Consider the following 21,620-nt stretch of genomic DNA (forward strand, 5'->3'; position numbering starts at 1 on the left):
TGCTATGGAGAGTTTAAATAAATTATGGTTCTCTCAAATGACGCATTTTCATCTAGAGATTTAAAATTATGTTTATGGTAAGTTTTGTAATAACATGGGAAAGTGTTTAAAGCATAGTTTTGAGAGAGAAAGGCAGAATAGAAAATTGTAAATACATTATGCTCTCTACTACATTAAAATGCATAGAAAATATCTGGGAGGAAATATGACAATAACTCTGGGTTATTAGATTTTTTTGTTCATTTTTGCATCTTTAGCGTTTTCAATATTGTCAAAACTTTCTACAATGAACTCTTAGCTTGAAGGTAATGTTTAAAGTTCTCTCTTAAATTACATTAGAATACACAACTTAGCAATTGTTTTAAATGATAAATAGAATTCTAAGTGAATTAAACAAGTGGCGGGAAACAACGTAAGTTTATTGACAAAACATAGTGTGTTCACATTGTAACAAAGCCATACAGTTGATCTTTTTTTAAAAAAATCCCCTTTGTTATGATGCATAACACAAACAGGAAAGTGTATAAAATACAAATGTACATTATTTTTAAAACAGAGACCCAGGTAACCACCTCGGTCAAAACACAGACTGCTGTCAGTGCCCCAGAGGCCCCCATATCTCCTTTCCCAGTCACAACTCACTCTCTTCTACCAAGTTGGTTTGTGTAATTTGCTTCCTTTTCTTTTCATTTCAGCTTTACCACCTAAATTGCATCCCCCCCCCCCCCAAATACAGATTAGTTTGGCTTGTTCCTGAACTTGATATAAATGGAATCATGTGTCTGGCTTCTTTTACTAAACATGATTGTCTAGCATTGTAATCATTTATTCCTTTTTTTGTTGCCGGTTGATATTTCAACCTAGGAATATGCTACCCCTTATGTGTCCATTTGGCTATTGATGGATATTTGGGTGGATTCCAGGTTTTGGTATGTGAACTGTGGCTGCTGTCAATGTGCCGGTCCACGTCTCCTGGTGCACATGTGCTCACTGAGGCTGATATTCTAGTTTCTGTGACCTTACCCTGTGCTAATGAGATTTCTACCCATCTGTGACCATAAAAGGGAAAACTTATAAAGACCCTGGAGTTTGGGAATCTGAAGCTGTGGATCTTGCTGTCATGGATTGGTTCCTATTCATGACAAATTCATATTGCAAAGGACTGAAAACCCAGCAGTGTTCTTAAATGTCAGAATAAACCTGCTGTTACTTTAAATGCATTCAACATTCTTTTAAATGGCAAGAAGCAGTCTTAAAAGCTTTTTTATTTCAAATTAACAGCATATAAATGTGAAAGTCTCTTTTGTGACTGACAAAAACATTTGCCAATATTCCAAATTAGACCATTTGTTTTTAGCCAGAATCAGAAAAAAATGTTTTGAGCTGGAAGAGATTTTAGAGACACTACCTAGTTCAATCCCTTCATTTCATAAATTAGTAACTGAAGCCTCCTTGAGGTTTAATATCTTCCCAAGGTCATACTTAACTAGTGTAATACCAAGACTAGAATGACAACTTCTGACTTCCAACGTTGTATATTATTAAACTCCCCCAAAATATTACACAGTCACCTTTTAAAATTTTTTTAAAATATATTTTTATTTATTTCAGAGAGGAAGGGAGAGGGAGAGAGAGATAGAAACATCAGTGAAGAAAGAGAATCATTGATTGGCTGCCTCCTGCACACCTCCTACCGGGGATCGAGCCCCAACCTGGGCATGTGCCCTGACTGGGAATTGAACCTTGACCTCCTGGTTCATAGGTCGATGCTCAACCACTGAGCCATGCCAACCGGGCCAGAGCCACCTTTTCACTATTGGACGTGCAGAAGACTAAGAAGGTTATTGTCACTGTCACCATCATTACATCTGATGTTCATATGAGCCCTTCTGCTTGATTTTCCTGATGCCTCGTTGTTATCACACATGTATAAGATGATGCATATGCTATGGCACTGGGGCAGTGCTCACTTTTTTGTAATATTTCAATCCATATGGCAACAGATGCTTGTAAATTGTTAAGCTCTTGAAAGTCGCAGCTCTGTATTTACCATAACCATTGAATGGAAGAGCATTGGAGACAGCAACTCTTTGTAAAATCTTGTCCTGTGATTCCAAAATGTCCGTCTGAGATCTGGTACTAGTTTGGGATGGTGTTTTTCTTCATCTGTGGTAACATGTGAGAAAAAAAGACAGGACAAAAGACAGGTCCCTCACAACGTTAAGGGACCACCTTTGGTGCTAAGACTTGTCTTTTCTACATTTTTGTGTGTTAAAAAGCACTGTCTCTAATAGTATTTGTCATGATATTTATAGTTTAAAAATATTTTTGAGGACAATGCTTACAACTGTTTTATTTCACTATCATATATGCAGTTCCTCGCATAGTGACTGACATATAACAGAGAATAAATACTTAAACAAATGAGTAAAAAGTTAATAAACCTAGTTTGGTCACCAATTTGGGGGTGGGGGAGGCCAGGAGAGAATTTTACTAATGGCTGAAACATAGAAGTCTGGTAAATTTCAGATTCTCACTCCTGAGCAGCAGTCCAAAACACCTCGTGTATTGGAATGTCCTCTGAAAATTCACATCTGCCTGGACCCTCAGAATGTGAGCTTATTTGGAAATAGGGTCTTTGTAGATCCAAGTGAAGATGAGATCATACGGCATTAGAGGACCCTGTTCCAGTGACTGGTATGCTTCCAAGAAGGGGGATATCTGGGTACAGAGACACAGAGGAAAACCATGCGAGGACAGATACCAGAAGACAGGGATTACAGTGATGCAGCTCTAAGCCAAGGAATGCTGGCCACTGCCAGAAGCTGTTTGAGACAAGAAAGGCTCCACCTTCGCCACTCTCACCACCCCCACCAGTCCTCAGAGGGAGCATGATCCTGCCAACACCTGGATTTTTTTGGACTTCCAGTCTCTAGACCTGTGAAAGAATACATTTCCTGTTGTTTTGAGCTACCCAGTTCATGGTACTTTGTTATAGCAGCCCTACGACATGAATACCACGTATCTAGAAGTACAGACCAGCAGATGTCATGGGAAGTAGAAGAGAAAAGGGCAAGATTTCTAGGGATTGACTGTATCTCCTATAATCTATTTTGGGGCAAAAAAGAGAATACAATGATACTTATTCAGGGTATAATTAATGATTATAAGTATAGGGACTCGAGGATACACTTCTATTTTTAGTCACAGAAGATTCAGGGAAAATGCTTTGAGTGATGTAGGAAGGATTTATGTTAGATATGAATCTGGATGGAAAGAGGTATTAGGCACTTGTTAGAACCCAAAATGTGTTTCTAAAAAGCTGGGTATACATCAATTTTTAAAAATTAATGTATTTTAAATGTAGTAATAATTTAGGAACCCAGTATTTAAAGCAATTGTATGATAAAGTCAGATATAAGAGAAAGAATGAAGAATAGCCTGGGAAGAAATATTCATACCTTAATATAATTTATATATCTAAGTTTTCATAATTCCCATTTGCCTAAAACAAGAACTGTGTATACAAAAGAAGAGAATTGGTAAATTTTAACTAAAGATGAAAAGAAAATGGCAATGCCTATATATAAGCTTTCTTAGTGCAGGCATTTTTGTTCATTCTCTGTAGTGGGGGTAAATGATGCTGACACATAAGTTCCAGGTAATTTACATTGTTACCAGAAGTACTGGGATTCCATGGTCTTCATGCGATCTAATACTTCATTGTCGTGACCTTCAACACAAGTTTATTTCTACGAGGCAGGATGTGAGAAATAATAAAAAACAAAGGATTATGGGATTAAAAGGGTACATTAAAATCTGGAAAGCTGTCAAACTGTATCTATAAAATGGACTACCTAAGGTAGTAATGTTAACCTCTAGAATGCCCGGGAGCGATCGCACTCCACCTGTCTTTCCCCAAAAGTGTCCCGGAACGCTATGGAGCTCCTCCTGCAGTGTCACTATTAGATGCTAGTAGTTCACTCTTTAGTGACAGATGGCACCTTAGTGCAGATTACTTATGATGCCGAAGTTTGTAGTTCTAAAATTGACCACTGGCATTTATCTGCCTAATTTTCATATATTTTTTTCTAAACTGCTGTAAAATCAGCAAAAATGCCTTGGCAATTTTAGCATAGTTCCTAGGATATTGGTTGGCACTCAAAGGGTTAATCTAGGCTCTGGAAGCGTTCTTAGAAGGGCGGGGTAAGGCTTTAGCGAGCTCAGGAGGTCTCATCCTGCCACTGGGCAGGAAACATATGAAATCAGTTTGGCCACCTGGGGCTCATTTCGTGCACCAGAGCAGTAATTTGCTAAATGGATCCCTCCTAGTAAAAAAAGAATGAGTAAGTAGTGAGCAATTTAGTCATGGTAAACCACTAGTAGCTCAAGGGATATAAAAATGTGAAACTATAATTAGATTCCTGTTCATAATGTACTAACTAAATGTATTACATTGTATATTGCATCTTTCTAAGTTTATTTCTGGACACAGCTGAGTCCTTAACAGACGGAAGGCATCCCAGCTATCAATTCATGCCTCCATTAAAATTCCAACTACTTATATTAGAAAAAAAATTCCAAAGATAGTTTCTTTTATCTTGGATCTTAGGATGCAAACAGGGTTAACCTAGATGCAAAACACAGCAAGTCAGTAATAAGTCACACAGAATAAAATAAACTGTGGCAGTAAATTGAAAATTATGTTCTCTTTTTCTATACTTAACTGTTAAAATATTTTAACAAGTTGGCATCCAGGTTTGCAACTTTTACATCTGTTTTTTCTTTCCAGGATTATCTTTTAGCATTTTAAGAGGTGATTCTTTGAAAAGCGTGGCTAGTCAGAAATGTGATATTAGATGACTGTACATTTGCAGCACTTTAAAGGTTGGGTTGGGGGGTGTCATTCAGGAGTCACATGGTTTCAGGATATTGGTCTATTCCCCACTCTACTTTAAAGTAGAAGAAGCTATTTCATGGGCGTCTGGAAAATATTTATCCTGTACTGAAGTCCTTTTCTTATTCAGTATAGTGTGTGCTGGCTCAGATGGTCTGAATGACATTTTACAATACTAGTAAACTCCAAGTACAAGTTTCATGGCCCTATCAATGTATTATCTCAACTACCAGATTCCAGTTGATCTGGTGTTAAGGGCACTGTCTATTTATGAACTCTCATTTTCTTTCTGTCTCTCCTCTCACCTTCAAGTTGAGTAACTTTATGGAAGGTTTGGAGGTGGAACAAGGTAGGAGTCACACTGTGGATCCTTGCTCTTCTTTCCACCCAACTCTGATTTTCATTATTCTGAGTAAAAGGGAATATAGCATCTTTCAGATTATGAACACTATGCATGCAATAGTTTCTACATTAGCCCCCTCCTCCTCCCAATTTAATAATTCCTTATACCATCCCTGCCCCCTTCCTATGTTTTGGATTCTAAATTCTCTGAGCAATGCTTTTTCTTTAAAATTTTTCCCCTTGGAGGAGGTGTTTTGGTTATAAATAACTTCAAAGAGTGAACAAAATTCCTGGCGGATAAAAAGGCTAGGTGACTGTGTAATGCTAAATGACAAGAACCAGAGCTAGATTAAGTACAGTACTATAATTTCTTTTTGTGGTCAGACAATCAGATACTTTACAAAGTGTTCTCCCTGAAATTCTAGCACCAACCTGACACCATACATAGTTATTACAATATTATTGACTATATTCCCTATGCTGTACTTTTATATCCCCATGATTATTTTGCAACTACCAATCTATACTTCTTAATCCCTTCATCACTTTTACCCCCCCCCCCCACTCCTCTGGCAACCACAGGTCAGGTCTCTGTATCTATGAATATGTTTCAATTTTGTTTGTTCATTTATTTTTTTCTTTAAAGTCCACATAAAAGTGAAATCATATGGTATTTGTCTTTCTCTGACTGACTTATTTCACTTAACATAATACCCTCTAGGTCCCTCCATGCTGTCACAAATGGGAAGACGTCATTCTTTAGTTATGGCTGAGTAATATTGCATTGCATATATGTACCACAACTTGTAAACTCCACTCATCTATTGATGGGCACTTGAGTTGCTTCCATATCTTGGCTATTGTAAATAACTGCAACGAACATAGGAGTGCATCTATTCTTTTAAATTCGTGTTTTGGCCCTGGCTGGTTTGGCTCAGTGGTTGGACTGTTGCCTCTCGGACCCAAAGGGTCCAGGTCGGATTCCCTGTGAAGGGCATGTACCTGGGTTGCAGGCCTGATTCTGGCTGGAGTCTGGGTGTGTGCGAGGAGGCAACCCATTCTCTCTCACATTGATGTTTCTATCTCCCCCCTCCCTCCCATTCAAAAAAAGAAAAAATTATTGTTTTGAATTTCTTCAGATATATACCCAGAAGTGGAATCCCAGGTCATAAGGCAGTTCCATATTTAATTTTTTGAGGAAACTCCATATTGTTTATAATTTCTTAGGATGCTAATGGACACTGGGCTAATGGTGATAGTATTTATAATTAAAACGAACTTTCCTTGAGTTTGTTACATTAGCTAAAGCAATATAACTTTAGAAAGCAGATATATGGTAGTTAATATACAGACACACTCACTGCTTTCCATGTCATTTATTCCAAACTTGAAGATGGAAGGGAAACAAATTGAGACCCTTGACGTAGGCCTTTTTTCCTTTTCGGGTATAGGCATAGGAGAGGATTGGCTCGGGATTGCATCATTTCCACCAAGCACATTTAACAATAATCCAAGTTAGAATAACCAGACACTGTCTTCCCTGGCCTTGAAAAAGTGGGGAAAACCTGAGTTTGGCTTAGTTTGTGTATTTGTATCTCACACAATGGGTGGAGGTGAGGACCTAACACTCGGGACCTTTGTACCATTTAGAGTCCCTCAAAGCCCTTATTTTCAATTATTAGGAAAATGAAAGTCTTCTGGGGAGCGGGAACAGGAGCGGGAGGGTTGTGTACAAATTAATGAACAAGAACATTCCCGGGCACAGAGTTCAACAGCAGAGGGCACACTACCCACTGTCAATGGCCAGCAGCGGGCGGCAAGGAGGGGCAAAGTGTAAGGATCTCTGGGACTTGTAGTCCGTCCGTTTCCGCAGGGCACCTCCGTCCCTTCACTGGCACTACAAATCCCAGGATGCAACGCACGCCTCTCCTCGGCCCCTCCCTCGGCACTGGGACCGCCCGGGAAACTGCCCCTGCCCCGCCCGCGTACGCACGCGTCAGGTTTGTTTACTCTGAAGCCCCGCCTCGCCTGCGTTCCCCAACTCTCCCCACTCCTCCCGGGAATGCCGTCATGCTAGTGATGCATATTCATGAGGCTCACGTGGAGCGCCCGCCCGGCCCAACTCCCGCCTTCCCGCTCCTGGCGCGTGATTAATATTCAATGAGCCTGGCTTCGCGGCTGGTTAGCCGGCGGGAGGTGGGGAGAAGGCGGGTCCTGCGCGCGGGAGCCCGGGAGCCGGGTGGGGAGGGCGTGTGTGGGGGGGCGGTGGCGGCGAGGCGGGCGCGCGGGATGGAACACCGAGACACCGACGGAATGCTCCGAATTGCCACATAATCCCCTGGAACGGCCGCGCCGATCGCCATTGGCTTCTCCCTTCTCCCCGCGCCGCCGTCTCCCACCTTGGCCTCCCCGCCTCCCTCTCCGCCCGCTGCCTCCCGGGCTGGGGGGGAAGCGCGAAGCCCCACTGCAATGGAGCCCGCCGCCGCGGCTACGGCGCAGCGACTGCCAGAGACCAGCAGAGAGGACCGGGCTCCGGCTGCGGCGGCGGCAGCGGCAGCTCTGGCGGCGGCCGGGGGCGGCCGGAGCCCGGAGCCCGCTCCGACCCGGGCGGCCCCGAGCGGCGGGGCGCGGGAGGAGGCCCCCGGCGAGGCGCAGCCCGGGCCGTTGCCGGGCAGAGCGGGAGGCACGGGTCGCCGGAGGCGGCGCGGCGCGCCCCAGCCCAACGCTGGCGGGGCTGCCCCGGGGTCCGGGGCCGGCAGCGGCGCCAACTCCCTCCTGCTAAGGAGAGGGCGGCTAAAGAGAAATCTGTCCGCGACCGCCGCCGCCTCGTCGTCCTCGTCCTCATCGCTGTCGTCCTCGGCCGCCGCCGCCTCGCACTCCCCCGGCGCCGCCGGCCTCTCCGCCTCCTGCTCGGCCTCGGCGTCGCTGTGCACCCGGAGCCTGGACAGGAAGACGCTGCTCCTGAAGCACCGGCAGATGCTGCAGCTGCAGCCATCGGACCGGGACTGGGTGCGGCAGCAGCTGCAGCGGGGCTGCGTGCACGTCTTCGACCGCCACTCGGCCTCGACCTACCTGCGCCCCGTGCTCTGCACGCTGGACACCACGGCTGGCGAGGTGGCCGCCCGCCTGCTGCAGGTGGGCCACAAAGGCGGCGGCGTGGTCAAGGTGCTGGGCAAGGGAGCCCCCGACGTCGGCCCCCGGAACGAGCCCGCCGAGCCGCGGGACCTGGGGCCACCCCCGGGGAAGAGCGGGCCGGCTGCCGTCGGGGCCCCGCCGCGCGCGCCTCCTGCCGACCTGCCGCTGCCCCGCGGTCCGAGGGGGTGGACGCACTGCACCTCCGGTGTCAGCCCCGCGCTCTCGGATTCCAGCCCCGGCGAGCCCAGCACCCCGCGGCCCTTGGACGGCGCGGCCGCGGGCCGGGTCTCCGACACGGAGAGCTTCAGCCTGAGCCCCAGCGCCGAGAGCGTGTCCGACCGGCTGGACCCCTACAGCAGCGGCGGCGGCTCCTCGTCGTCGTCCGAGGAGCTCGAGGCCGACCCGGCTCCAACCCCAGCGGACGCTCCGGGTCAGTCCTGCCCGCCGGACCACTCTGCACCCACCCGGCCCGGAGCGGATGCCCCGCCGCCTTCCCCGATGGCCTCCCCGCCTCTGCTGCAGCCAAAAGCCCCGAGAGCCGTCGACTGCCTTGACGGGGCCACCTTCGATCCTCCTAGGGAGGAAAAGGCGGCAGCAGCCGTGGCCTCTGGCCTCCCCCAGGCGATCGAGGGTGGGACCGGGGCGATCGCTGAGAAGGCGCCTGCACTGCCCACCCTTTACGTGCAGTTCCACGGAGAGACCACCCGGCGCCTGGAGGCGGACGAGAAGCCATTGCAGATCCAAAATGACTACCTCTTTCAACTGGGATTTGGGGAGTTGTGGAGGGTGCAGGAGGAAGGCATGGACTCGGAGATTGGCTGCCTCATTCGCTTCTATGCAGGTAAGGAAACCACCTGCACTTGGACGTGTGGGGTGGCAACACTTTCAGGTCCCGAAAAAGGAGTCAAGTCGGTGTCTGTTGGCCAGTACACGCTGGTCCTCGGCGCTCTTTGTTATTTCTTTACAGCGTTCACGGTGGTAATCTGTGTAATACTCAGTTGAGCAATTGTTCAGTGCGCGGGTTTGGCCAATCTGAGGGCTCAGAGGTTGGGAAGCCCTGTGGAGGAGGTGGCAGGGCCACCAGGAAGTGCTGCAAGCAGAGACTCCTGACAGGGGCGGTAGTACATGTAACAGTGAACCTGTTGGGTTTTGTGGCAGTTTGGGATTTCAGGTAAACTGTCACGTGCATTTAATACCGATAGAGGAAAATGGCCAACAGAAATGCTCGAATACACTCTTCTCTACATCGACTGTCCGCTGTTGGCCATGTTAGGCGTCATAGACCCCCCAGGAGCTCCTTACTTGTCAACTGGTGCACGTTCAGCTCTCTGCCGTGTTTCTGTGCCCACTTAGTCCTCCTTAGAAACTTCACAGATGGGATCCTTTTAGTGATACTCCCCCCCAGTGCTTTTATGCTTTATTAGTTTCCTCTGCAAGTTTGATTCTTGCATCAGAAACAGTTTTATCTATTTATTTCCTATTTCCTTCATTTCTTTCTTACAAACTTTATAGCCAGAACTGACCATTGCAGTGTGATTTGCAATTGAGATTAGAGTAAGACTTTAAGTGGTTAATATCTCTCAAATCCTCCTCGTTCTTTTTTCAGTTCTAGGTTAAATGTTTTAAAAATATTCTACTCTTTACTTATTCCAGCTTTATTGAGATATAATTGACATATCAAATTCTTGACTAAGGGTGACTAATATTTCTCCTTTGGTTAGACTTGACCAGTAATAAATTAGGGAGCCATAGATCCTGGTTGTTATATTTGAGCTTTATAAGTTGTTCGCATCCTTTTCTCCTTCTGGTTTGAAGAATTAATTATGTTCTTAGTGATAAGGAATTTTAAAAAGTTAGCATAACAATATTAAATCAGGAAAGTTAAATCTTCCCCAACTTTGTTATTCTAGGTTGTGGAAAAATAATCATACTGGTAACTAATCAGTAGCCATTTGTGCTATTTAATTATTTCTGGTCCAACTTGTGTCAGTTCAGTCAGTTTGAATGAAGAAAGAAATCTTTATCCCACATTGAAATATGCACAACCGGTAACATTCCTGTTATGTTCCTCTGAGTTTCATTGAAGTTTTTCTGTAATTTAAGTGGATTTCTGATAGATTTTTGCCTTATAAAGAAAACCATGTCACAATATAATAGTATTTGCTGTTTCTGAAGATAAGATCCCAACTGGATGACGTACCTTTAAAGTTTATGGGGCCTGGAAAATAGGTGGCTTTATTTGTTATGTAGGAGTGACAGTTATATCCTTTTCTCCTATAGCTCATCTACTATGCAAAATTACAAAAGCATTAAATGGTACTCACACTTATCATGAGAATATTTTATTAACTTGAGAATGATAAATACCCATATAAACAAACTAATATATATGGAATATATTAAACATTATTGAACATATTTTATATGGGAAGAGCTCTGCTCTCTTGTTTTCCTCATGATTACTAGTAGATATGTTGGTCATGATAAATGTTAATGGGAAGTTTTTGGGTGTCATGGTCACGAAATTTTAATCTTGGATTTCCTCTAGATTGTCTCTTCAGGTGTGTCTAAAATACTCTTAAGTGAATGATACACAATATTTTTTTTAACATCTAAGTATAAAAGTGACAAGTTATATTTCTGGTGAATTTTTGTGGTCTTTTTGTTTTGTTCATGAAAAGCAGTAATTGTCACTTCATTCTGAACTTATTTACTGTATTTCTGTATACACACCATAAATACATATATACTTCTCTGTATACGCTCATAAAAATAACTAATAGGGAGCCACACACAGTATCCAACCTGTTCTAGAATATGAAGCCAGTGTACAGGTGTCTAGAAGGAAGATGCCTGGTTGTTATAAAGATGTCTAATTGCCTTTTTAATATACAAAGTTTACCTTATTTTAAACCTATATTAATATTCCAAACATCAGTTGCTAAAGAACAAAATTGAGCAAAAATGAGTCCACTTGAACTTTTGCAAGGAAGTTGATAAACAGAAGAGCCTTGTTATTAGGTGGTCTCACTTATTATGTGTGGGAACATTGTCAGGACTTCACATGCAGCAAAAGTTTGCACCCCGCTGGAGGAGATTCCTAGAAATTACTCCTGTGTTGCAATGGAATGTAGGACACACAACTGGAAAGTGTTACATTTTGGTAGTAATTCTTTTCCTTAGGAAGAAGAGAATTAGTGTTTGTTTTAGATGACACCCTCTAAGAGGGTGTTGTACGCCACATTTGCATTTATAATTTAACATGTAACTTACTCTTGAATTTATTGCTGAATATCTTTTTGTTTATACTTGTACTTGGAATTAAGGATAGAGTAGGAAGTTATCTTTGAACTTTTAGAATATCTTCCTATGTTTAAATTGAGCATGTTATGTGCTGTCTATCTAGTTTATTTAATCAGCTGTTTTTTTTGAGAAGTTCTAGTTTGGCCGAGAACTTTCATTCTCTTGAGGGTCACCTTTCAATTAAATTTTAGTATTTATTATCCCACTCAAGTTATTTTTAAAAGGCTTTGAAAGCCATTTGTGGTTGCTTTGAATATTTAAATATTTATTTGGGTAAAGTGAAATGACAGTCCTTAAGGAACTAGAAGGTATTGGACAAAAAATACTCATTACGAGGTTGTTAATGAAAATTTATTTTGAAAATTGTTATTGCTCCTACCAAGCAATCTTTTTTTGTTGTTGATTTAAAATATGAAAACATTTAAATGGCTTTCTCTGAAGTTACTTGCCTTAAGTATGGGAAGTATGTTAACATTTAATTTCCATTCAAAATCAGCTATCTTAAATTTTGCCTTAGAGTAATTTTAGGTTAAAAAAATTCAAGAATTTAGGTTTCTCAACATAACTTATGGACTTCAAAAAACTCACGAGCTTGTGTTTTGGAGTCTGAGTCATTGATGAGGTGCAGTATTAAACTATATATTTTTATAGTTTTTACTTTCTACCACCTTTTATACTTTAGTAGTCTAGCTATTTCAGTTCAAATTTTAATGGTAGGAAAGGAGTTGACGGAATGGAGAACACATCCACTGTGCCTAGTGAATCTTGGACAAGATATTTTTATGTGTGACTTCTTAGGATTGCTGAGAATGATCTCCTTACCCCTCTCATATATCTTCTCTTTTTCTCTTCTGGGAATGATCAAACCTTACATGGTTTCCTACATGCAAACCAAGAAGGGGTGGTTCAGCATTAAGCTGTAATATTGACAAGCAGTCTCTTATTACTATAATTACAGCAGTATTGAGTAACGTGGTATGAACATGTGACACCAGTGTGTGTCTGAACAGTCCTTTTAATTTTAAGAACAAAAGGTTTAACTTTGTTTTTTATATTTGTCATTTTTATGTAAAGTGCATGATATCTTTTCTTTTGTAGCTGGTCTGTTGACGTGTATTAACATGTTGGGTTTTATTTTCTTCAAAAATCTTAAAGGGCTTTCACATAAATTATCTCATTTGTCCTTGCAAAGACATTATCAAGGAGGAGTCTGTGTCAATCCTCTTTTCAGATGGAGAGACTGAAGCACAGAGAGGTTCCACTCTTGCTTGTGGTTTTTCAGTCTTTGGCAGAGCTGAGAATAGATTAGCTTGGATATTCTGTTTTGCAATTCATATCACTTTCCATGAATCGATGCTGAATTTCATTTGCACTTGAATTTTCACTTGGTTAAAAGCATTCAGAAAATATGCTATTTTTGTTGGTAATGAGGTGATATTGTCCTCTAGTCCAAAGTGGTGTTCGTTGTGAAATGTGGAGGGTTCTATTTTTGTCATGCTGCCTTTAAAAACATAAAGAACCAAGACTGGCAAATAAGTAGACAGGATAGAAAGAGACTGAAATGTTCTAAAATAAATATCCTGGTTTCAAGTAGTCATACTTGCATTTAAGGTGATACGAAATAAAGTTTACCTAGCAATTCTCTATTTTCTTATTCATGCATGCCTCATTTTTTAGACTATAGATCTTCATTGGCTATAGAGAATTAACACTTCATCTCAAAAGTGGGTAACTTGAGGCTAGGGGTGTGACAATACAGTTCCTTTAAATCATAGCTGTACTTAAAAAGTTTTGGAAAAAAACACCTATCATGAAAGGTTTTCTATTTTAAAACAGAGTTATTTGTACTTTAGTGATCAGTACTGCTTTATTGGTATTACTGTGTTGTTGTACAGTTTTTATAGTTTATATGTTATATAGTGGTAGAGAGTTAGCTGTTGTCCCCGAATTTCATAGTTATTCCTAAAATGGGGTATTTGTGCTCATTGAAATAATTGTAGGGAGGGGAGATGGGTGTAAATGAGTTTGTAAAGTTTCTGGGTTGAAATTTGTATCTTTTTGTTGCTATAAGATTGTTAAATCAACCTCCTTAAGTGATTGGTTATTCAAAGATTATTATTTTTAAAGTGTAAGGTGTTTTTGTTGTTTTTTATTCTCTTTCTCTTTAGAACCCTGAATTTGATTTATCGGTAACATAACATTCATTGACATCGTATGTGATCCAAGCCTAGCATAATACTTGGCATTTTAGTTTAAACATTTGTTGAGTTGAATTTGTGGAATTTTGTTCAGCAGCTGGTGGTGCGTGCCCTGATTCTTCAGCCTTCCATGCTGTTTGGGTCACCAGGGAAGTGTTAAACACACATACACACAGGCATTTCTCTAGTGGCAGGAGATTTTAGATGTGCCACATACTATTAATATCTTCTATTTCACGTGAGTGAAGCTCTATGTGGACTTTGAGACAGCAGTTCTCAAAGCTTTCTTAGGGTTAACAGGTGTTCCAGCCTTCCACCCTCTTTTCAAAGGCATATCTTACTTCAACTTTGAGATGAATTTAATGAGGCATCTGTCAAATGAGGCATCTTAGATTTAATGATTTTGTTGTGTGCCAGGGTTGAGCACAGTTCAGTCTCTTTGGACGAGAGAAGGGTTTAATTGTACTGTGAAAGTCGAGAGATCCTGAAGCACTCAATAGAAACGCTTTTCCTTTACAGACGCCTGACATTTTGAAAAAGAGAAAGAGATGTTATCAAAATGTCCCAAACAGTCTGGGAAAATGAAGCCTTTAGAAAAAAAAAATCCCACCTCTGAAAGCTACTCCACCCCTTTAATCCCAGGCATCTGGTACAACACTGGTAATGAGGGGTTTTGAATCTAGCCTCATGTTCCTATGCTTCTAAGGCAAACCCTTTTCTATACTTACCTTTGGTTTTCTAAAGATAGTATAATTAAAACAAAACCAAAAAATTGACCATGCGGATTCTTTAGACATAAGGTGTTTATAACCTAAGACTGTGTGACTGCTTGTGTTTGGGTTTGTATGAAGCTTCAACTCTAGGCTTTGGAAGGTTTTGATAAATTGAAACTCACGAATCTGAGATGAATAGACTTTAATGTTTCTATTAAGAAACATTCGGATATTTGGTTAACTATGAAATAGCAGCTCTTTCAAGTAGTGTGATACTGTACTTCGGAATTAAGCATAGTGATAGTTACTGGATTACTCAAGTGTTATTACACTTTGATTTAGAGATGGGATGGTTTTCTTACATATTATGTCTACATACAGGCTGGGGCAAAAGTAGATTTACAGTTGTGAGTATGCCAAACAGAGTTTATTCTTGTATTATTGTTTGTTAATTATTATATTAATTTCATACAAACAACTGTAAACCTACTTTGCCCCATCCTGTGTAATATATATGCCTGGTATATCTTGTAGTGTGTTAAATGAAACAAAGCACAATTATCCCAGAATGCCACATTCATGCTGAAATAATTGTTTTCCTGTTGTATTTTTACATTTGAGATTGCCTTGATACATTATAAAATGCATTTAATGATGAAGTGTGTTGTTGAATTACAAGTCCAGTCGCCTTTGAATTTGGAACCTAGAGTACTATTGCAAGTGGATCCATATACTCTATTTGTAGGATGTACATATTTTATTTTATTTTTTGTAAATGTTAATACTTTACCAAAATCAAACAAAAGTCCAGATTTTGTGTCATATGCTTTTCCAAATGAAGTTTATAAAAGTAAATTAGTCTTATTTCTAGTTACATGAAAACATTCAGTTGAAGACTGAATAAAATTTTACATACGGAATTTATTGGGAAAAAAAACCCTGTGTCATTCAAGGGTAAATTGTAATTTGGTTTTGGACCATTTTAATAATGAGTGAAAAATCTAATTAGAAATTTTAAGTTTTTAGTTAGTTGATTTTTCTTTCTTTTCTCTCCATTCTTTTTAAGAAGGAAGAATTTTGTATTTGTTGCTATTTCTACTGACTCATACAACTGATGAAGAGCAGTTAGAGAATGAGTATTTTCCTATATCTGCCTCTCATAATAATATGTTAGAATGTTTGGGCTCTCTTTTCAAATGTGAGGCATGTTTTTAAATACAGCAAAAGAAAATACGATCTGTAGTCATTCCCATCGGCTATTTAATAATGATCTGGATTTTACAATCAGTGCACTTCTAAGACATGTTTCAAAGAACAAAATTTTATATACAGAACCAGTTTTTTACCTTTATTGTCTATTATGATAAATATATTCCTAAGGAATTCTGTCTTTGTTTCCATCCATGTATTTTGAGAGCTTGTCTGGCTGTATCTTAGTGCTTGAATAAGTGCTACATTATGGTTCTTGAGTTTGGCTGCTGTTTCCCAGGGTCAGGTGAAAGTAACCTGTTTTTTTCCAAAACAACTTTGGGGAAGAATTTGTACCGTTTTATCTCACACTGACTGAGAGAAAATGGTCTGTCATTTAAAAAACTAGTCTGAGAGTTGGGAAACGTGGTATGACTTTGGGCATTTATTTTAACTTCTCCTGGCATTGCTTTTCTCCTCAGTAAAATGTTGAGTATGAAGTAGAAGGAATCTAAGACCTCTGCAACTCGAAATGTTCTGGGGCTCCATTAGATAGCCTACTCTTCAAATTAGAGCAGCGATTTTCAACCTTTTTCATCTCATGGCACATGTAAACTAATAATTAAAATTCGACAACACACCAAAAATATATTTGTTGCCTATATGACAAAAATTAAAAAAGGTATAATTTGATTCATCACACTGGGCAGCTCTTGTTGTGTTGGCTGTTGTCATATTTTTTTATTTTATTTGACAATCTAAGGGAAAAGAGGTCAGTGCCCCTGACTAAATAGTCAGGTATTGCATGTTTTAAAAATTCTTACATACAGCATACTGGTTGAAAATCTCTGAATAAGAAGGACTAAAAGTTGTAGTTTCTGAAGTTTTGTAATATCTGTCCATGGGTTTAAGAGAGTCCAACTTGCCTTTTCTCAGGAGAAAGGTTGTCAACCAAAGCAGACCACCTTTTTGGTGTGGATTAGACTGACAGAATAGATAATGTTTGATTCACCCTCTCCCTGCCAACCCTTACTCTTAAAAGTAGACTTCTGCATGGTAGAGGTGAACTTCAAGAAATGCATTCTTTTAAAAGTTAAAGTAAGAAACTTTCCTTATGTTGACTTATAAAGCAAGATACTTTCATAATCCAGTTTATAAAATTTACTATAATAACTATTTGAGGGATCCAAATGTGCAAACTTACTAGTTTAACTTTCTTTTTATTCATAGTGAGCTGTCTGCTTGTCTACTGGGCCTAGAGTCAGTAGGAGAAAAAGAACTTGAAGAAAATGGCATTTTTATATTGTTATTTTGATTAGATCACAAAATTTAGGATCGATAGAGATTCTAACATCTGTTGTTTTTATAGATGAAGAAAGCAAACCCATAGAATAAGTGTTGGGTTCAAGATGAAGTCAGTCTTAGAATTAAGATAACAGCCAGGATTTGGATTATCAATCCATTGTTGCTGCCCCGCCCCCCCCTCCTCCCCACACACACTTGAACCTCTATACTTACTATCTTGGATCCTCCGTATATTTTAGTATTCAGAATGAAAGTTTAAAGTTTAAAAAAATGGAGTGTGTTTCACACATTTGTGGTTTCTCTAGTCAAAGTGTTTCTAATTGTTTTTTTCATTCTAATCAATACTTTGAGAGGTTATATATCACTTTGACAGATTATAAAGGAGGGCTTCTAATGGAACAATTGGATATTTTAAAAGTATGGAAATGTTGGGAAAAAACAATTGCATTTTAAAAAATATTTGGGAGAAATATTTAAGAATAGATTTTGAAAAAAATTCCCATTCAGACATATGTTCATTGAAAAGATTCAGTATTCATCATATTCTTTATTTCAATTTTTATTTAAGGAAAAGAATTTAAATGTACATATTCAGTTACACATACACAGTTCTACTTTTGTATGATGTAAAAAATCAGAACAACTCAGTTTAGTAATCTTTGAGCTTTTGTTTGCTGGTTTTGGAAGTCTTTACCATGAAATCTGCTATTGCTTTGAATGTCTGTCCTCTCTCTGAAAAGAGAGAGAGAGGGAGAAAGAAATATCCTGCTCCTGTTAGCAAAAACACAATATGTGAATATTTTTTAGGGGTGAAAGAGATTCTCTTTTATATTAAGTTTTAGTTTAATTGAATCATTTACCTTAAATGAAATTTTAGCTTCCCTTATCTACTGAGCCAATTCTTCAAAGATTATTCATTTTTTAAATTTAAGTATACTTGGTATACAATGTTCAGGTGTACAGTGTAGTGATTCAACAGTAAGTCTTGTAGTCATCTGTCACCATACAAACTTAAACTTATCACAGTATTATTGACTATATTTCCCTTGACCTTTTTCACCCATCCCCCTACCCTGCTCCCCTCTGGTAACCATCAGTTTGATCTGTTTTTTTTTTTAAATTAATTTATTTTAGAGAGAGAGAGAGGAAGAGGGAGAAAGAGGGAGGAGAGAAATTGATTTGTTCCACCTATTTATACATTCATTGGTTGATTCTTGTATGTGCCCTGACTGGGGATTGAACCCGCATCCTTGGTATATCAAGACAACATTCTAACCAACTGAGCTACCTTTAAAGGTTTCTATGAGTCTGTTTCTCTGTTTCTATGAGTCTGTTTTTATTTGTTCTTTTGTGTATGTCTTTTTTTTTTTTTTTAGATTCCACATGTAAGTTAAACCATATGGTATTTGTATTTTTCTGTCTGACTTATTTCACTTAGCGTAGTAATACTCATTAGGTCCAGCCATATTGTTACAGATGTTAAGATTTCAAATATATCTCACATCTTTTTTATCCATCTGTTGATGGAAACCTAAGTTGCTTCCATATCGTGGCTATTGTAAATAATGCTGCAATGAATATGGGGGTGCATATGTCTTTTTGTATTAGTGTTTTTGTTTTTCATGGGATAAATATCCAGAAGTGGAATTGCTGGGTTGTATGGTAGATCTATTTTTAGATTTTTTGAGGCATCTCCATCCCGTTTTCCATAGTGGCCATGCTAATTTGCATTCACACCAACAGCATGCAAGGGTTCCCTTTCCTCCACAGCCTCACCAACGTGTTATGTTTTGCACTTTTGATGATAGCCATTCTGATTGATGTGAGGTGGTATTTCATTGTGGTTTTGATTTGCGTTTCCCTTATAATTAGTGATGTTGAGCATCTTTTCATGAGACAACTGTTTATTTTTAATATGAGGAAGGGAACGTTTTTAAATGCAAAAGTACAAAGGGTAAAATTACATTGCATCTGGCATATAGAATATGTACTCCAGATGCTGAGACAGAGGAGACATTTCTCTTGATTTCTCTTAGAGAGGGGGTGTGGCTGAGGGCAGCTGGCATTCAGTTTTATATAATAAGGATCTCTCCTTGTGGGGAGAATAACAACTGTAATTGGAGCAGACTTGTTCTCTTCCTTACACAGACCCCACTCACTTTATTGAGATGCCTGCTTATCGTAGTGGGTTAGAACCGAACCCGCATTCCCTCCAAGGTATACCTGTACTTGATGTGAGTCCTTAACCTTCTGAAGGCTCATTTGTTAGAGAGAAAGGGAGCGGGAAAGGTGATAAAAATTAACTGTCTCAAAGAACTTTGTGAGGTTCAGATTTGGTGATATATGTGGAAGTGCTTTGTAAACTGTCAGATGTTAAGCAAATGTAGTGTGGTTTTATTATTTTTAGCAACAGTAAATTGCCACAAATGTTAATTGGAGCTCATTAGGGCTCATTAGGGAAGATGGGATATACTGGCAGACGGTCCACTTTCACTCATTCATTCATGATTCCTTTATCCAGTAATTACTGTGAATAGCTTTTGGTTTAAAGGTGACTAACTTGAATTTTCTAGGATCCCTTGAAATACTTACAGATTTGAGGGCAAGTTTGTGGGAACCAACAAGCAAGACAGCTTTGTATTTACAATACAAAGGTGGAAAGTGTCCTAATAGAGGTACACTGTTCACAGATTTCTGTAAAGCAGAGGGGTCTGACTCCACTGTGTGAATCTCCAGGAGGCCCTTGAACTAAGTCTTGAAGAACCAGAAGGGGTAATCAGAAGGAGTAGGCTGTTGCCGTAATTCTGGCAGCTGAATTGTTTGAGGAGCAACCCTAAATTAGTAGTTCAAAATCTAGTGAGACTGAGTTTAGGATTACTAATTCCAGTTTAATGCTTTTAGATTCAATAGGTACCTTCTGTCTAGGCATCTAGGCCTTTTTATCCCCTTGAGTCTTTGGGCTCCATTTGGTGGTGTGGTTTGTGGGGGTCTAAGTTCTAGGTAAGCAGATTATAATTTTGCTTCTTTGAAAAGAAAATGCAAGTGTTCATCTGCGCCAGGTTGCCCTGGATCCTGGCAGGGGGGCCTATAGTCCAATTGAAAGACATTCTCTTATGTCATTTTTTAAGACCTGTGAGAGTTTTGATTTCCTTGGATAAAGGAGATTTAAGGAAAAGGCTGTGTTTATCTTCTGGAGGCAGGTACTTTCTTTTAGTTTAGTGTCATATGTAAACCACATTAATGTAAAATTTGGAAGTTGATCAATTGATAACAATCAGGGAGTATTATTTTTAACTTTGCCCATTTACTGTCTGGCTCTTTGTTGGAGAAGGACATTTTTAAACATCTTGTATGGATCAGGAGGAAACATAATTCTTGTGTTCGTATAAGCAGAAAGAACTCTCTTATCTATGGCTGTAAAGTCTGTACTACACCTATGGTAAGTTGAGTATTTAGTAATGGCCTATGATTATTTTTTGTTTGTTTGTTTTAAGTGGAAGGCAAGTATCTCTGAAATATTGTCTCATTTAGTAATATGATTGGCAACACTGGAAAAAGATCTTCATTTTGCTTTCTATGTTAGTTTTTAAGTTATGACAAGCACCATGGTAAAAAAAAAAGTTATTCAGATCCTGACTGATTACAGTCATGCTTTTAATTCAAATGAAAATACTTCTAATTTAAACTAACCAACATTCAGGTTAATTACCTGCCAATGTGGATTTTCCAGTCATTAATTAGCACCTTTTTACCCTCTGTAACAAATTTTACAGAGACCTCAGTTGACTCACTAGAGCAATATCTACACCAGAGAAGATGATTTTCATGGGGTATATTAACAAAAAAGTTAGCATCAATCTAATAATAAGGACAATAGTTACTGGCCCTTGGGATTATAAAATAGATAGTCAAAATCCATTGCTCTATAACCAGCTCATAAGAGGGACTTGGTTTTTTTTTGGTTTTTTTGTGTTTTTTTTTTAAACTGGTATGCTCATCCAATTTTTTATTCAGATTTTTTTCCAATTTGATTTTCAGAAGGCAAACATTTTATAATATGTAGATTATTTTGTAATATTTCTATTCTTTTAACTGTTTATAATATTAGAACATTTATTATTTGATATAGTAGAATATTTATAATAGTTACATGTTTATAGACTTGTAACCCAGTTTAACTTTACTTTTGAAATATACAATGTCAGAGTAATACTGTAACTTGAGATAAAAGGTACAGATATTTTTTTCTTTTACATGCTTTTTTTTTCTTTATTGATTCAGGTATTACATATTTGTCTTTATCCTCTCCCCCCTCACTTATCCCCTCACCCCCCTGGTGTCTATGTCCATTGGTTATGAGGGACTTGGTTTTTTTTAACCAAAATTTGAATGGTAATGTCTCATTGATACATAAATACATGTTAACAAAAGTTCTGAAAACATAAATCTTGGAGTTGCTTAGAAGATAATGTCATTCTGAAACTACAACACACAAAAGTCCTTTTCTGAGAGTAGAAAACATCTAACAGTACATTTGGG

At 39.5% G+C, this 21,620-nt stretch overlaps 1 protein-coding gene across 3 annotated transcripts in view; it reads left to right on the forward strand.

The window, feature by feature from the left end:
* The first annotated feature begins 7,448 nt into the window (after positions 1 to 7,448).
* The window catches only part of PHLPP1 (PH domain and leucine rich repeat protein phosphatase 1), a 209,048-nt gene continuing 194,876 nt past the window's right edge, over positions 7,449 to 21,620 (forward strand). The window contains exon 1 of one of the 3 annotated variants that reach the window (XM_059706273.1): positions 7,449 to 9,215. In XM_059706273.1, coding sequence (XP_059562256.1) covers positions 7,709 to 9,215 — 1,507 coding nt within the window. In that variant the 5' untranslated portion in view covers positions 7,449 to 7,708. The remainder of the gene's footprint in view (positions 9,216 to 21,620) is intronic. The other 2 variants (XM_059706272.1, XM_059706271.1) reach the window with 2 other exon arrangements.

The sequence above is a fragment of the Myotis daubentonii genome, chromosome 8 (assembly GCF_963259705.1).
Source record: "Myotis daubentonii chromosome 8, mMyoDau2.1, whole genome shotgun sequence".
Classification (NCBI taxonomy): domain Eukaryota; kingdom Metazoa; phylum Chordata; class Mammalia; order Chiroptera; family Vespertilionidae; genus Myotis; species Myotis daubentonii.